The sequence below is a fragment of the Pseudorca crassidens genome, chromosome 9 (genome assembly GCF_039906515.1).
Source record: "Pseudorca crassidens isolate mPseCra1 chromosome 9, mPseCra1.hap1, whole genome shotgun sequence".
Lineage (NCBI taxonomy): Eukaryota > Metazoa > Chordata > Mammalia > Artiodactyla > Delphinidae > Pseudorca > Pseudorca crassidens.
This window is the reverse complement of record NC_090304.1, coordinates 10314959-10333217: the sequence shown is the minus strand read 5'-3', so window position 1 is coordinate 10333217 and position 18259 is coordinate 10314959. Positions and strand designations below refer to the sequence as shown.

General features: G+C 43.2%; 1 protein-coding gene across 1 annotated transcript in view; it reads right to left on the bottom strand.

Annotated features, from left to right (window-relative positions):
* Positions 1-18259, bottom strand: part of DDB1 (damage specific DNA binding protein 1) — a 31280-nt gene that overhangs the window by 9667 nt on the left and 3354 nt on the right. The window contains exons 5-21 of the mRNA XM_067748835.1: positions 15901-16015; positions 14963-15060; positions 14048-14206; positions 13347-13430; positions 12620-12736; positions 11913-12015; positions 8536-8611; positions 8332-8440; positions 5065-5243; positions 4805-4968; positions 4619-4726; positions 4251-4458; positions 3359-3454; positions 3142-3253; positions 1497-1620; positions 1026-1190; positions 209-303 (exon numbers count right to left, since the gene is read on the bottom strand). Of these exons, the coding sequence (XP_067604936.1) occupies positions 209-303; positions 1026-1190; positions 1497-1620; positions 3142-3253; positions 3359-3454; positions 4251-4458; positions 4619-4726; positions 4805-4968; positions 5065-5243; positions 8332-8440; positions 8536-8611; positions 11913-12015; positions 12620-12736; positions 13347-13430; positions 14048-14206; positions 14963-15060; positions 15901-16015 (2112 nt within the window). The remainder of the gene's footprint in view (positions 1-208; positions 304-1025; positions 1191-1496; positions 1621-3141; positions 3254-3358; positions 3455-4250; positions 4459-4618; positions 4727-4804; positions 4969-5064; positions 5244-8331; positions 8441-8535; positions 8612-11912; positions 12016-12619; positions 12737-13346; positions 13431-14047; positions 14207-14962; positions 15061-15900; positions 16016-18259) is intronic.

Here is an 18259-nt window from a genome sequence, read left to right as displayed (position 1 = left end):
TTAGGATGATGTGATTGGGCTTCACATAACCGAATCTGCTGTCTGGTCCAACCCCAGCTCCCCATATTCCCAACCCCATCCTCCATACTCACTACTTTGTTATCCTTAAAATCGTGATACACGTGCAGCTTCAGGAAATACAAGGGAAACGTGTTCTGTGGACAATGGTGTGAGGCCTAAGGCATGACACCAGTGGGAGGGGCCTCACCGTGCTGTTGATGCTGGCTAACAACTTCCCGTTAAATTCCACCATAGAGTACACAGCCCCTTTCACCTCCTTTTCAGCCACAGTCTGTAGTTTTCCTAGGGGAAAAAAGATACTCTTAAGTCTCCTTTATGAGCCCATACTTTAACTAATCAAAAGAATCCCATGCTTCCCCTCTGGCTCTAATTCCTGCCCCCAAAACCACTCATCTGAAAGCGGGAAATACAGAGTCAGTACACACTGGGGTTAACCACCACTGAAGTGTGAACCCCAAATGTGCAGTGATTCTACACAGCATTCAGGTTGTGCCTCCCACCCTGAGACTCCAGATCTCCCTCAAGATGGAGAGCAAATTCCATCTCAGCCATCTATTCTGAGATTTCGGGGCTGACAGCTAGTCTTTAGAACCATCTTGAGTAGGGGAGATGGGAAAAGAGGTAGAAATGAACTCAAAGTGCTGACGCTGGGAAGAGGACCTTAAAGGCTGAGCAGCCAAGTGGGAAACACACCCTGGATTCCTACTAGGATTCCTAACTCGCGTTCTGGTCGGCATGTTCTCTTATTCATAGTTCACCTCTCCTCGTTTTTCCTTCCTTTCAAAGAGTGAAAAAGGAAGAAACACGTGCTAGATTTTATTTGTGCCTCTGCTCACATACTCCAAAACTCATTCAGATCATCAAGAGCTTAAGAGAAACATCATGAGTCTCACGTCACAGCAATTAACCCAAGTTCTTCTGCGTAACTGAGACTGAAACCTAGAAGAGTCTGCTTACATTCCCAGTTCCAAATCTCTCAAAAGCCGGAGACTGTGTCCGCTTACCATCTGAATACTGAAAGACCACAATACGACCCTGCTTGGGCTCCGCCTCTTCAGGGTACACCATGGCCGTGCCCACGATGAAGTACGTGTTGGGGTCTTTGCCCAACCTGCAGGAGACCAGGCTGAGGGCATACTCGTTCTGCAGGAACTGGTGGGCGTGGAGCACTAGAAGGGAGGAGAAGAGACGCGACTGGCTGACAACCCCCACGCAAGCACGCTTCTGTACTTGTGAGGCCCACAGCTCAGCTCGAAGTAGATCTGCCTCCTGCTATTCCTGTCTCCTCACCAACCTATTCTGACCTGAGGAGGCCCAGCACTCTGGACTCATGGCCAACTCAGAGGCCCCACCCCTTTCTGCTCCTCCTAGGATGGTCTGCCAGTGTCCATCAAGTTCTGGAATACAGCAGAACCCAGAAGAGCCTAGCTTAGGGAGGACGTACGTACAAAATGACAGAAAGAGCTCATCTGCACCTTCAAAGGTGTGCTGGTCAATGATAAGGAGGTTATGCACCTCCACCTCTTCTCCAAAGGAGGTCTCGTGAGGGGCTGTGCTGCTGGAGAACAGCTTGCTGGAGCTGACGCTGCTGGACAGGGCCTGGGAACAGAGAGAACACACATCACCCCTCTCAAAAGCAGAACGGGTGCTGGGAACAACAGTGTGAGCATCAGGCAGGATCAGGGAACAGTGGCTGAGTCTGAACGAGGAAACCTTACGGCTGGCCGCTTGCATGGAGCCTAAAGAACAGAGGGCTTCAAGGAGGACTCAGGGACCAAGGCTAAGGATCCAAATTCCATATGGTATGGACACAGCATCCAAAACACCGCCAGAACGTAAGAGCATTAGAGAGCACTAAACAGTGATGCTACGACATCAAGAAAGCTAACGAGAAACTCAGGCGACCTAGTAAAGTGACAGGCTTCCACCTCTCTCAATGGGAGGAGCAGGAGAGCACTGCAAATAAAAAGAAAAATGTAAAGACCTTCTACTCTGGATTAAGGGAAGAAGCCATACCACAGATGTCTGCGAGCAAGGAAGGCAGAGAATACGTGGACTAAAACGATCAGCTAACATCTCCATTGGGTCTGTGATGTGCGGCTCCATACTGTCCCACTACTATCATTTTGCAGATGAGAAAAATGAAGTTGCCCAAGGTCACGCAGCTGGCAATAAACTTTGGAGTCAGTTCTGTCAGACTCCAAATGCCATGCTCTTACCTATTATACTGCACTGTTACCCATACCCTACACAGAGCACCCAAACTGATGTTAAGAGAAAAGGAATTATTCATCAGGCAAGGCTACCAAGTAGCAAAATCACTGACAGCCACGCTTACTCAAAGTTCTTCTCAAGCCTCTAATGAGGGGGCCAAATCCAGCTCACTGCCTGTTTTTATAAAGTTTTATTGGGGACTTCCCTGGTGGCGCAGTGGTTAAGACTCCGTGCTCCCAATGCAGGGGGCCTGGGTTTGATCCCTGGTCAGGGAACTAGATCCTACACGCATGCCTCAACTAAGGAGCCGGTAAGCCGCAACCAAAGGAGCCCTCAAACTGCAACTAAGGGGTCTGCTGCCACAACTAAGACTCAGGGCAACCAAATAAATAATTATTATTATTTTTTTAAATAAAGTTTTGGGACTTCCCTCGTGGCACAGTGATTAAGAATCCGCCTGACAATGCAGGGGACACGGCTTTGATCCCTGGTCCGGGAAGATCCCACATGCCGCGGAACAACTAAGCCCGTGCGCCACAACTACTGAGCCTGCGCTCTAGAGCCTATGCTCCGCAACAAGAGAAGCCACCGCAATGAGAAGCCCGCGCACTGCAACGAAGAGTAGCCCCCGCTCACCTCAGCTAAAGAAAGCCCGTGCACAGCAGTGAAGACCCAATGCAGCCAAAAATAAACAAATTTTTTTTCTTAAATAAATAAATAATAAAGTTTTATTGGAACCCAGCTATGCCCACCTGTTGTCTATGGTTGCCTTTGTAATGGCAGACAGAGTTGAGTAGTTGTGACTGAGATCATATGACCTGCAAAGCCAGAACTATTTACTAGCTGAGCCTTTACAGAACAGTTTGCCCCGCTCTCACACCATCTTTCTTTGTCCACTGCCCTCACCTGGGTGCTGGCGCTGGGCCTCAGAGCAGTTGTGCCCCCACTCGTGTCCTGGACTTCAATACGGCTGGAGAGGACCCCGAAGCACTGGGACACCTCCTGGTAGCAGATCTTCCTGTAGAACAAGTACAGAGCAACAGGGCCCCCTCAGAAGTCGGAGGTGCTCCACACCAACCCCCAGGGCACCCCTGCCCCCGCAGCTCCCCTACCCTGCCCTCACCTGGGAGATTCATAGAGGGGAACCGTACGAATATGCAGCTTCTGTATCTCGTCAATGGTGCCAATGGTGAGGGTGCTGTTGTTGGCCAGTGCCAGGCTGGAAAGAAGGTTCTGAGTTTAGAGTGAGTAGACCCAAGGAAGGAAAGGATTCTACGAGGCAACTCCACAAGGGGAAGGAAAACAAGGCAGAATTACACTAGCTTACCCCAGGGTAGTGGTTCTCAACTGACTCTATGCTAAATCACACCTGGGAAACATGCCTGGTCCCACCCCTGAGATTTTCCTATTTAATTGGTCTGGTTGGGCCTAGGCTGAGATTTTTAACAACTAACTATTTAATACTAAAGCATTCGAATATAGAACAGTGATGCTCAAACTATCAAACCATGCTGGCATCAGAATCAGCTGGGAGGCTTGTTAAACTAGACTGCTGGGTCCAACCCTGGAGTTTCTGATTCAGTGGATCCGTGGGTGAGGCCTGAGAATTTACGTTCCTAATGCGTTCCCAGGTAGTGCTGTGGCTATGAGGAGCCACACTTTGAGAATCGCTGCTCCAGGGGAATACATAAAGATCTCTGCATCAGGGGTTCTGAAACTTGACTAATCATTTGAATCGCCTACGAGGTTTTCTAAAAATATAGATTCAGATTTGGGCTCAACCCTAGATCCACCAAATCAAACTCTAAGAAGGATTCAAAAACAATTCTGTACATTTAAAAAGGCTTCCAAGGTGCTTCTACTGCATAGCCGAGATTCGCAAACCTCTGCTCTGTACTCCCATCTCAGCTGGTCACGGACTTTGTCATTAGGAAAAGGCTGGAGGGGAGGGTCTGAGGAAAACAACACGATGTCCTCACTCCTGGCTCTCGCTGAGGAAAGACAAAGAGGCTCACCTGTCAGGGTAGCCATCTGAGTTGAGGGGACACATGTAGTTCACCTCCTTGAGGTTGACATTGGAGAAGACCAATTTGTGGTTGCTGCTGTAGATGACAGTGGGGCGGTCAGAGCAAGCAAAGACGTTGGTGGTAGAAAGAGAACGGAAAGTCCTCAATACGGTGGGCTGGGTGCCCAGAGTCACCTTCTTACGGTCGCTCAACAGGCCTACAGAAAGAACGGCATCCAGAGAAAAAAGGAAAGAAACGAAACAGGACACACAGCTGGACTGTGAAGCTTCAAAAGCAGCACCCTGAGGCTAAGAACTCTGCCAACTCCAATACTCCAGATTTTCCGAAGAGCCCCTCACTCGAAGTGCTAGTCTCACCTGTCTCAATGTTGAGCCCGAAGTAGAAAAGCGCCCCATCTCCCAAGGCACAAAGGAGGTAGTGGCTACTCTCAAAGGTGGTCATCAGGATAGAACGAGGAATGATCTCTGTGGGAAAGAGGTACATTAAGTTCTTGTTCCAAATTCTGATTCTGATCCCAACCCAGGTCCTTAAAAGAAACACACCTCCACCCAGCATCTCTTTGTGCAGTAGCTCAAAAGAGGGCAGCTTCGCGATTCGGGCTGAGATGTCTGTCCAGAGACCAATAGCACAAAGAGGGGACATTCCACTGCTGTCCCCTAAAGGGGTGATGTCCAAGCAGGCCACTTCGTGTTCCATCTCTGTGTGGCTGAACAAGGAAGAATACGTCAGAGGAAGGAATCCAAGGATCAAAGAAGCCCCAGAGAACAGGGAGGGCAAAAAGAGCAGACAGATAAACACACACCTGATCTGTCGGAGCTCCTGAGGATGGATCTGCAGGTAGTAGAGGGCCCTTCCCACGGCTACTACTACCTGGCTGCTATTGCAGGAGGCCACACTGATGTTCTTGCCCTGAGGCTCCTTCCACTCACTGACGAGAGCTTTGGGGTCTTGAGAGACCAACCTCACAGATGCTGAAGTGATCTAGAGAAAGAAGAGCAATGTCTCCAAGCCTCTGCAGGGATCTAAACAGGGGTGAGAAGGTGGTAAATGCTGCCCTGGTGGAACCCTAAGAATAAGCTCCTCTGCCACATAGATATATTTTTCCAAAGTTCTGCAATGATTAATTACATGAAGATGTCATTTTTAGCTGAAGCCCTGAAGAAGACTGGCTTCAAGCAGCTTACAGCTTACATACCTACAGGCAGAAAAAGAGAAGGCCTGTTTCACTCTGAGTAAGGCTTGGGTAACACAACCTATGGAAAGGTATCGATGGAGTAAATAAGACCTGCAACTACAAGTCTAGTTGTTTTTCTCAACCCAAAAATCAGGTCTCTAAAATATCCAAGTTCTGGGAATTCCCCGGCGGCCCAGTGGTTAGGGCTCCACGCTTTCACTGCCGAGGGCGCAGGTTCAATCCCTGGTCAGGGAACTAAGATCCTGCAAGCCACGCGGCACAGCCAAAAAACAAATAAATAAATAAAATAAAATATCCAAAATATACAAGTTCTTTACTATGTATGAATACATTTTATACATTTATTTCATCATTGAAATAAAACAAAAAGCAGGCTGATAACACTATTATGTATCAATACACCTTACTTATCAAAATTGAGTTTCTACTTAAAGAGGAAAGCCCTTTAGAATTATAAACACTATGGGGGATGCAGAAACACTACAAGCTGTTATTCATACTAATGAACTACAATGGGATTACATAATATTTCAAAGGGTTATTAGCCTTTCCATTTGGTAAAGAAGCCCATCATTGTAGAGAACAAACGTATGGACACCAAGGGGGGAAAGTGGTGGGGGGTGGGTGGTGGTGGGATGAACTGGGAGATCTGGGTTGACATATATACAATAATATGTATAAAATAGATAACTAATATGAACCTGCTGTATAAAAAAATAAATAAAATAAAATTCAAAAAAAAAAAGACATCACTATAAAGTTAAAAACAAGCCTCAAAAAAAAAAAAGTATATGAGAAGGCACATTTAGAGGGTTAGAAAGAAAGTTAGAAAAGAGGGAAGTGGACAGCTCAGGAAGGACACATCTCAAGAAAGAGGCAGCAGCTACTGGAATGTGCGCCCAATTTAGTAGGAGGGGTCATATCAGGCAGCCTGCAGTGAAGATAGGAGAAGGAAGAGAGCCAGTGTAGACAGACTTTTTTGATTCCAGAATCTAGATGAAGACGGAGATAGGGCAATAGCTGGAGGGAAGTTCTGGGGTCTAGAAGGTATTTTTTTAAGGCCAGCAAGGTTTACGTGTAATTCAAAGCTAGAGGAGCCAAAGGGGGAGGGGTGGTTGTCTTCAAGCCCCGGTGCAGGGTCTAGAGGACCAAGGACAGGGTGTGATGCCGAGCCGAGGCTGCAGGATCACAGCTCTGAGAAAGGAAAGGCTCTAGTTTGGGAGAGATCAGAAAGCAGAACTCTGGTTTCATACACAGAAAATGTGGTCCTTTTGATGGCTGAACAAAGGTGTTTCAGAAGCTTCAATGGGGAAGACTAAAGATTTTAATAAAAAACCTAATATTGCCCTTGAGAAAAAAGAGAAGAAATCCATCATTAGTAATAATTGGGCTGGTATAAAATAGGAAATCAGCTTTTGAAGGGTCTGGTCTAGTGTAAATTACAAAACCAGGGCAGCAGCATAATTCTGAAAATCAAAAAAAAAAAACAGGAAAGCCCTTTAACAAGAGATATGTGAGCTGGGGCCAGTATTCAGGCCACCAGTTAGAAAACACTGACAAAGCGATGAGTCAGTAACTGGGCACTCCCCACATTTGTTCAACAAACTGACAGAAGCTTCCCTCTGGTTTTTACCAAACCCACCACTGCCTGTTGCCTAAAAGGAAGACCAAGAGGATAAAAGGATAAAGACAGTTCAATAGTCCTCAGGCCCTCAAGTGCTATACCTGCCACAGGCAAATCACTGACTCTGCTCAGTGTGGAGAACGGCTCAAAAGGTGAGGAGGGTGTGCAAAAAACCAAGAGCATCACGGTCACTCCAAACTTAAAAAGACTGCCAGGCGTTGAGAGGTGCGAAGAAATCAGGCTCTCACAGCTAACAAAAGTGCCAAAAGGCTATATGCCCCCCATATCACAGAAAGATTTAAGATAAGGATCTGAACAGAGTTAGAACTCTGGTTATAATAATTAGCGCCCTGAAAGTGCTCCCAAAAGTCATATATGGATGGTAGCCTACGACTGGTTTTTTTCCTTTGTGCTTTTCAGTATTCTCCAAATAAGTATATACTACTATTATAACACGGGGGAAAAGTGTGTCTCAGAAGACAGGATATAATTAGTGTGAAAACAATATCCCCCTGCCCACCCTCAAAAAATATATATATAATGATCCCATCCATAAAAGAAAATGTGAATAAACACAATATACAGTCATCCCTCAGTATCTGCAGGGGACTGGTTCCAGAATCCCCCAGCCGATACCAAAATCCGCAGATGCTCAATCAAGTCCCTTATATAAAACGGAACAATAATTGCTTATAAACTACTCACATCCTTAAGTGTATTTTAAATCATCTCTAGATTATAATACCTAATATAATGTAAATGCTATGTAAATAACTGCAAATACAGTGTAAATGATACGTAAATAGCTGCTGGTGCACAGCAAATTCAAGTTTTGCTTTTTGAACTTTCTGAAGTTTTTTTCCCCCATTTTTTTTTTTCAGCCATGCCACTTGGCTTACAGGATCTTAGTTCCCTAACCAGGGATGGAAGTGAAAATGCCAAGTCCTAACCACTGGACCACCAGGGAATTCCCATCCCAAATATTTCTGATCCAAACCCACAGCTACAAAGGGCCAACCGTATATACATTTGCAAAGAAAAATTAAAGCTAAAAGGAACAACTCCAAAGTTAAGAGTTAATTAAACTGCTCTCAGTAGTGGGTGATTAGGTAATTCCAGTTTTTTCCCTAGCCTTTTTACATTACTTTTAGAGCCATAAAAACTGACTTCCAAAAATCCGGTAGTGCTCTGTACTGCACTCTAGGTCAAATTCAAGTGTAAACGAGGCCCGCCCTTTTCTCCGTTACTACCTGGATGAGTTGTTGATGAGCCACATTGCCACAGAAGAAAGTTTGCTGATCGTCCACAAAACCCATCAGTTCAGTTTCTTCCACTTCCTCTCCGTTTAACATGAGAACTCTGCAGCAGAATGGAAGGCCAGGGTCAGCCAGACCAGCTGCCCCACCTTGCAACCTTCACATGAGCACCTGGAGCTGGCACCAGACTCATCTTACCTTGTCTGGCCCACAAAAGAGAGCACCAAAGTGTCATCAGTCTCCCGATTAGGATCAGACCGCAGGGGCCATAAGCCTGGAACAAAGATCAAAGATTAAGAGGCACAGCACAGACCAACACTCCGCTCCCACAATCTAAGGAAGGAGCAGCCTAACCCCACGGGAAGAGCAAGAAATTTGGTGTCAGTCCTGAGATAAAATACCCACTCTGTTCCTCCCTAGCTTTAAGACTCTGAAGAAGTTAGATATTTTTAAAGCTGTTTGAGCCTGATATTTTTCGGTTTTTCATTTGATTTTGGATGGGATAATTCATCTCCATGACTCAAAGTCAAAATTTGTTTTTTATTTTTTAATTTTTTTAAAATTTATTTTATTTTTGGCTGTGTTGGGTCTTCGTTGCTGCACATGGGCTTTCTCTAGTTGTGTCGAGCCGGGGCTACTCTTTGTTGCGGTGCACGGGCTTCTCACTGCAGTGGCTTCTCTTGTTGCGGAGCTTGGGCTCTAGGCGCAGGGGCTTCAGTAGTTGTGGCACATGGGCTCAGTAGTTGTGGCTCGCGGGCTCTAGAGTGCAGGCTCAGTAGCTATGGTACATGGGTTTAGTTGCTCCACAGCATGTGGGATCTTCCCAGACCAGGGCTCGAACCTGTGTCCCCTGTATTGGCAGGCAGATTCTTAACGACTGAACCACCAGGGAAGTCCCAAAATTTATTTTTTTAATATTTAACACAGAAGTCTCACCCCTATACCTCTCCTTCCAACCTAGCCCCCAAATAAGTAAACAATAGTAGTTTATCCTTCCAATTCTTTTTAATTTAGGAAAATAGGTAAACACTGTGTTGCAAGCCAATATACAATGGCCTATCACAAACTGTCTGCACCTTGTTTTTTCATCTAATATATGCCTGGGCCTTTATCATAACAGAATAGTTTCTTGTTTTTGACATCTGCACAGTATTTAATTGTATGGATGTAACAGTTTATTAGTTAGTTCCCACTGATGGACCCTTTTTCAGTATATTGCCACAATATACAACGCCACAATGAGTAATCTTGTATTTATGTCACTTTATACATATAAAGGTCTATGGGCTAGATGCCCAGAATTGGGCTTGCGGGGCAAATCACTAGATGCAGTTGTAGTTTCCGCAGACATTTTCAGTGAGCACGCTCATTTTCTCACAGCCTCACCAACACAATGTGTTGTCAAACTTCAACTTTGGCATCTGGTAAAGTATAGTATCACTATTTTGTTTTGATTTGCACTTATTATAAGTTAGGCTTGTTACCTGTCTATCCATGTACTTTGCTAATTTGGGGGCAGGAAATTTCGTGGTCTTTCTAGAAATTTTTTATGAATTAAGAGAGATTAGGCCTTTGCCTATAAGATAAACTACAAACGTTTTTATCCAATTTGCCATTTCTTCTAACTTAGCTTGCAGTGTTTTGTTTTTGCCATGCAGAAGTGTTTTATTTTTATGCTGATAGTTTATTAATCTTTCTTTTTGGCTTCTGTACTTTTGAGTCATTGTTTGACTATCCTCACTCCAAAATTAGAAAAGAATTCACCACCTTTTTCTTTTAGTTTTTGTATGGCTTCATATTTTTATATTAAGTCTTTGATCCATTTAGATTCTAGCAAGGTATACACTGAGCAGTATGGATCCACACTTATCTTTTCCCAAATGACTCCAGTTATCCCAACACCATTTATTCAAAAGAATTATCTTTACCTCACTGACCTGAGATACCACCACTATTGTACACTAAAGTCCCACATACAGTTGTGTTTATTTCGGGACATTTGAGTCTGCCCATGGGACTCTTGCCTATTCGTGCACCAAAACCAAACTTTTAATTTCTAAGGTTTAATAGTACGTTTTTATATCTGGTAACTAGGCCCGTCTCATTGCTCTTTAAGTTTTCCTAGCTTTTCTTTTTTTTTTTTTTTTTTTTTGCGGTACACGGGCCTCTCTCTGTTGTGGCCTCTCCCGTTGCGGAGCAGACTCTCAACCACTGTGCCACCAGGGAAGCCCTTCCTAGCTTTTCTTGCTGCTTCTGTTTCCCATTTGGTCTTTGACTTGCCCAGGTCAAAGAAAAAAAACCTATTGATATTTTTATTGAAATACATTAAATATAAAAATCAGAGAGAAAGAGCTTTATAATGTTAACTTATAAGACCTTGGCATGTCTTTTTCATTTGATCAATCTATCCTTTTAATCCTTTAAGAGTATCTTAAAGTTTTCCTTACATAGATTTTGCACAATTCTTGTTAAACTTATTCCTTGGTATTTTATCTTTTTATTCCTATTGTAAATTGTCTCTTTCCCTCTACTATACCTTCTAATTGTGTTTTTACATGAAAACTACTGATTTCAGAACATTAATTTTATATCCTACCTTAATGAATTCTTACTGCCTGTTAGCTTTTCAGTTGATTCTCTTGAGTTTTGTAGTTTTATGATCTCTTCCTAATTCATAAACCTCTATTTTTTTATTAATATGTTCTCATCCTCTTACTTTTTTATATTCTGAATTATTTTTTTTTTAAGATGTGCCTCCTATATACTACTTTGAATTAATTTTTGCCTTATGATCCAATCTGATCATCTTTTTCTTATAACAGGTGAGTTTAGCCCATTTGTTTACTGGTACCAGATATCTGATATATGAGTTACTCATACAGATGTTTGATATCAGTTCTGTCATATTATTTTAGGTTATGTTTACTGTTTGTATATTATAAAAGTCTTTCACTATGTAGTCTTTCTTTGATCTTTTCGACTATTATGTTCTCTTGGAATTTACAAAGATCTGTACTTTTGTTCTAGAAGTTACCTTTACATGTACATCTTTCTATGAAATTCTCAGTCTCCTCTCTCTTCACGGATTCTATCAGTTCCCTTATATAAACAACATTAAATTTCACTTGTAATCTTTCTTCCACCATTCCTCTACTCCATTATCCAAGTTTTTTTTTTTTTTTTGCGGTACGCGGGTCTCTCACTGTTGTGGCCTCTCCCGTTGCGGAGCACAGGGTCCGGACGCGCAGGCTCAGCAGCCATGGCTCACGGGCCCAGCCGCTCTGCGGCATGTGGGATCCTCCCGGACCGGGGCACGAACCCACGTCCCCTGCATCGGCAGGCGGACTCTCAACCACTGCGCCACCAGGGAAGCCCCATAATCCAATTTTGGTCAATATTCTCTTTAAGTTTACTTTGGAACTTTTCAATATATTTAAGCTTCTACCGCTTATTTGGCACTATGAATTTTTTTACTCTTCATTTGATCTGCTCCCCCCTGGAAGTGTCTTCATGACATGTAATGAGGCCAAAGTCACTCAAGTAAGATCTGCATCCTATGTCCACCAAAAGGATACCTTTGATGCCTGGCAAGTCAATGCTGGCATGCTCGTGGATTCCAATTCCATTCCGGATGATCCGCAAAGAGCCTTCCTTGAAAGCCCCAGAGCAAGTGACCAGCTGCAAGTAGAGAAAAGGTTTCTAAATAACCCGCTCCAGACTGAGGCAACTAGACTGATGCTCACAAAGTAAACAAGCTATACCTAAAACCAAGGACCCTTTGTTGTGGAGCTAGGTTTGAGGATGCAGACTTAGCAGAGGTTGATCTCCAAAGTCTCTCAAATTTATCAAGCAGACAGGATATCCTAGTCCAAGAAGCAAAAGGTTCCTACCACTATTCCTAGCAAGCTTGTTTCCACCCTGGGAACCTAGTTTACTGGAAAGAGCACAGGATCTGAAGGCAGACACACCTGCCATTTAGTAGTTATGTAACCTTGGACAAGTTGCTTAATCCTTCTCAGCCTTAAGTTTCCTCACTTCTGAAATGGCCAAGAATCCCTATCTAACACAGTGCTTGTGTGATTATCGATAATGTATGTAGACTGCCTGGCAGACCAAGATAGGCACTCAATAAATGGTAGTTATCCTCACATCATTGGAAATTAGTGAGTGAGGCTCTTAAAAGTTATCTGCAGTGCACACTCCCCATTCTAGCTAAGCAGACCCAGGAGGACACCGTTTGAGTGGGCATACCAACTATCCCTTTCCAGGATGACCCCCTTACCTGTCCCTGCCCCTGCCTCTCCAGGTCCACCACACACATGTCCACAATGGGTCCTAAATTGGTAAAGGTTTCCATGGCCACTACATAGGAGCCTTGTTCATTGCTGTCAACATTGAGCTGAAAAAGAAAGAACAATGCTAGGCCTAGAATGCTCCAGACCCACCCTAAAGAGAGAGTTATCATCCAAAAGAAACTCAACCCTACTAGATCTTCTCATGCTCTAAGAAGATCTTATGCTCTTACGGATGCTTCTTATGCTCTACTGGATGCTTCTAGAAGGGAACTGCTAAGGAACATGGTTATCCTAGAGGTGACCCACTAACCAGCCAGGGATTTCTAACCTGGCATCCCATGGATGGATTTCAGAGGAACAGCTGGAAATTAATGTAAAATGTTTGCATGCATTCTTCTGCAGAGAAGGTTCAAATTCTCATATTCTAGAGGGGATCAAATACATTAGACTATGACCTATTTGAAGGTAGAAGCTAGCTCTTGTTCATCATTGTACCCACAGTACCTAGCACCTTGCCCGGCACATTTGTTGAATGAACATTTAGGACAAACAGCTAGTCAGGGTAGGATGCTAAATCAATCAAGTAGAAAGGTGGATAGCAGGCATATGGATGAACTGAAGAAACTCTGAGAGGTACTAAACACAGAAAGAACTTAATGAAGAAGCAGTGAAGACTGCAAGAAAGAAGCCAGAAAGAAGAAAATGTCTTCTCACCTTCACAAGCTGGGAGTCACCAAGGCGAGACCCGACAAACACAACACCGTTATCAAGGTATGTCAAGCACTCAGCAATAGAGGTCTAAAAGAAAATCAAGGGCATGAAAGACATGAGAATGGACTTCACGTGGGATCCAGACACCGTCCTACCCACCTCTCAGACATGTGCTGAGAAAAATCACACCTGCCGTCACGATTCCCAAAACAATTCTCCATTTCAAATCCCCAGGTCACACTCAACGATCATTCCTAAATCTCTGAAGTTTGTGACTCTTCATTTATCACATCCCTATAGTCAGAAAAATCAACGATTTGTCTTGCAGGTGCCTGCTCCAAATGATCATTTTAATCCCAACAGCTCCAGTCTCCTCAAAATAGCTAGAGACCTCTAAAATTGCTGCATTGTTCTTAACAATACTTTTGTAGAACGTCCTCCCATAACTGAGTATCAGCCTTAGATTAACCTTTAATTCTACAGTGTATCCTTTTTGTTTCTCTTTTTTTTTTAATACTTGAGGTAGTACCCCACTGCCTGTGAGATTCTCTAGAATCTACTCATTCAAAAACCAACTTCCACAGCAGGACTGAGCATTTGTTGTTGGGTGTTAAGTAATATAATTCCCAGGTGCAGTTTGGGACCACACATCTGGGGTCACGAGGCACCTAGGAGAAATGTAGAAGAGTAGGGACAGGGCCTACCTCCCCAAGGAGTTCCACTCGGAGATCCTTGAGGGTAACGGTGCCATCCATCTGTTCCTCCTTCTCCAAAAGCAGCATGAAGAGCCGTCCTTCCATGTCTCCCAGCAGATAGCGGGAGCCATTGGGGTCCACGCGATTGTGACACACAATTGTGCTTTGCTGCCAAGAGGGAAGACACAGTCATTAGAGATAAAGCATCCTCCACAACCAGAGAATAAAGCCTAGCAGACCATTCCCTTTACCAAACCCAGCCACTTCATGAGCAAGGAATCCACTCAGCTCACATTACATGTGTGATCAAAAATGAGAACGTTTTATTTATTATTATTATTTTTTTTGAGGACGTTTTATTTTGAAGACAATGTTCTGAGGAGCTCAACATACTTTAAATGTTTACTCACATATTATTTTACTGGAAAACAAATACATAAAAGAGAAGCAGCTGTAAGTACTGACTGGACTATGCATGCTACCACAGATTTTGTTATTTATCCTCAAAAAAAAAAATAAAATTAAGCTTTTAAGCTTTCATTTCTATGACTTGAAATTTGAAGGTGAAATTTTTTGTGACTAATTTTTTAAGTCTATATATAGTATTCACTATATTATTTTACCTGATTTGAGCTCTAAGAACATTAACATTCATTAGAATTCCTGAAATTTTTCCTTTCTTCAAATTGCCCCAGTGAATGGAAAGGATAAACCAAATTTTGATTATTTCTCTCCCTTAGTTAGCAAGCAAGCTCTTTGAAAGCAACACCAAGCCAATCTCTTTGTATTCCCAATGACCAACACAACATCTTATATACATAGTGAATAATGTGACATACCTCTGAATCCCCTTCTGACAAATGGTGGGGAAAAGAAGCGGGGGAACAAACAGAAAGAAGAAAAAGGGAAAAGAATGCTGCTCACCTTAATGATGGGAGGGGCAATCGCCAGATATTTGTCACCGTTGTGATAGGTGATTGATTCCTGTCCAATGATGATGGCGCCTCCAAAAGGCTCTGGGACTGCAGGAGAAAGAGTAGCATTAAAATGCTCAGCATTTGGGACCTGCCAAACCCTGAGGCAGCAAGGGCACTGATCCAGTTATCTCTGAGGCAAACTTGAAGACAATCATTTTTTAGACATCAAAGTCCATGGACTATGATAAGCTTTTTCTGAGATTACTGTCTTAGAAATTGTAGGCTGCCCACTCTGTACTCCTGGTCGTACTTTTATTGCCACTCTTTCGGAGTTTCTGAGATTTTTTTCCTTGTTCCTTAGCTTCATTTCCCCCATTATCAGGGCTACCATATAGAAGAGCCAATTTGCACTTAAGAGTTTTAAAACTTCTCTACTAGGTGAAACACACAACAGTGCTGGGGGAAGAATATAGGATAAAGAGCAAAGATGACTGGATTCCAGCCTACGCTTTGTCAGTGAGGCACAGGCATGGGCAAGTCCCTCAGCCTTGTTTCCTCATCTATGAAATAAAGGAGCCAGATAAAATAAGCTCTATTGGTCCCCTTCAGTTTTTTTTAATTTTTGCCCAACAATAAAATAATGAGACTAACTTCCATATGCCACTCTGCAAATCAATCTCATTGTTTTAGTTAACCCCACCACCCCAAATAAAGGAAAGTTATACTTTTGGGGGAAGGGTAAAAAACAAGACAATCCCAAAGACAAAAATGCAAAAAACAAACGGAAGCACATTTACAGATAGGAGACATAAGGGAGGGCTGAACAATGCATGTGCTCAACAGCACTGGAGTGCTGAGATGAAGGGCAGAGAAGGTGAGGAAGGAGCAATAGGGAACTGGCCCAGAAGTGGGGCAGAGGCAAATTTCCTAAATCCCCCAACAAACCTGCAATCACCATGGAAGCTTCAGCTTCTACGTTTTCCTGTTTCCAAGGGCCCTTATTGAACTCCTTCTCTCGAAGAGACACCTCATAGGTTTTTACGTGCCGCCCCTGAGGGTCCTAGGTGAGCAAAGGTAGAACCATTAGTCCCTACGAAGGGTGCCCTGGGCTGGAGAGGGGCCCTGAAAGGAACAGCATCTGACACTCCTGTCACGCCAGCCTTCCCAACCTTATCCATCAGCATGCTAACGGCCACCAGCTGAGCTTCTGATAGTCTGGGTAGACTGTGACTGAGGCTAACTGTTTCTAACAACTGAACCAACAAAGAGATATTTAAAACTTAGAAAAATGAACTTGTCACGCTGTACTAACCACTACAGAGATATAATGTACATATGTGTACATTTGTGAATGTACATGTATGTATATAAGAGATATATATATATATATATATACATATTCTCTGGTCCTTATCTTCAAGGAACTTATAAAATATCTAAAGAGAAAAAACACATTGAGAAGTGAAACACATGTCACAAATTTTTTAAATTTGTTTGTTACAAATGAGAACCTACTGTATAGCACAGGGAACTCTACTCAATGCTCTGTGGTGACATAAATGGGAAGGAAATCCAAAAAAGAGAGGATATATGTATACGTATAGCTGATTCACTGTGCCATACAGTAGAAACTAACACAACATTGTAAAGCAACTATACTCCAACAAAAATTTTTTTTTTAATAAAATAAAAATCAATTACAGTCTAAAACAAAGCTCCGTTTGATACAATTCTCAGATGCATTCTGATAGGGTGACGGTAAAGAACAGAGCGTGCTGCTCCTCTAAAGTTAGTCGAAACCTCCAATCCTGACATTGTCAACACCATCTTCCCCTCCTTGTTTTGAATCATGACTCACTTCAGACCTGGAGCTATCAAAGACACCTTTAAGAGACTAAAAGAGCCGGCATGGGGCCAGTGGAGGGTGACCTCATCAAAGGCCAGACCAAGCTCTAAGAAGTTATGGAAGGAATCCGACAGTGTGTTCAGGCCAGGGCCCACATCTTCATCATTGTTACAGCTCCTGAAGCACTCTGCATGACTACCTTTCACATGGATTTTCCTTTTTTTTTTTTTTTTTAAATTTTGGGCATACCACGTGGCTTGACGGATCTCAGTTCCCCTACCAGATATTGAACCCGGGCCACAGCAGTGAAAGCCTGGAATCCTAACCACTAGACCACCAAGGAGCTCCCTCACGTGTTATTTTTCAAATTGACCTTTGGGCACAAAACAGGAGAAAAAATCATTTTTAGTTGATGAAAAGATTTTCCCATCAATGATTAGGGGTAAGACTCAACTTCACCATAAATTCAAGCTGGGGTTTGGATTTGGGCCTCTGAGACACACATATGGAAATGAAGCTCATTCACAACCCACAGCCCTGAGGCTGCACAGAGTCAGCCTTGAATAACCAACATCAATGTTTTAATGACCTGATATTTACAAAACTGAAGAAGTGAGAGAGATTCCAAGTTATTATTTCAGACCTGATATTTAATGTATTATAAATGAGATTAAACAAAATCTCCTAAGCTGGTTTCAACCTATTCAAATAAACTTTATATCAACCAGCTTCAAAACTACAGCACTTACTGTGACACTGAGAAATATACAAAAATACATCAGTATTTCCAATACTTAACACAGTGTTTAAAAAGTGTTTACATGCCCACACCCAGTACTTAGACTTGGACTAAGCTTTCTTCCATCATTTATTCAACCACATGCTAGTGAAATAACCTCATACTGTATGGCCCTTTCTTAAAAGGCTGAGATATCACCAAGATACAAGCATATTAGTCTGGTGCTCTGCCACCCTGCCCCCACCCCACACCCCCTCAACAGATCTAGCCCGGAGAACAGCTGCCCAGGATCAGCTCTACAAAAGTTTTAGGCACAGACTAAAATAGAAGTCAAGAGCCAGCGGTCACCAGAAAGTGAGTGCTGATCAAAATGCACCTCTTCTTGGAAGACACATAAAGCATCCCCAAGACATTTTCTCATTGCTTGTAAGGGAATTTCCAGATCATTTCTTTAGAGCTAAGTTTTAATAATCCCCTAGCATGCCAGCAAGAGACAAAGTATAAACTGGGTCACCCTATAAAATCTCCAAGGCCCACAACCAGAGTGTAATCTCAGGATTAAAGCCTGCTACAGGCCCCAGACTGCTTCCTGCCTCCACGATAAGTACTTCTTCTCTCAAGGTGCAACCAAAACCTGACACATATTAATTATATCATTCAAAACATTTCAGGACAAATACATTAAACACTTCTACCTGCCCTACCATGACGTCCAGACA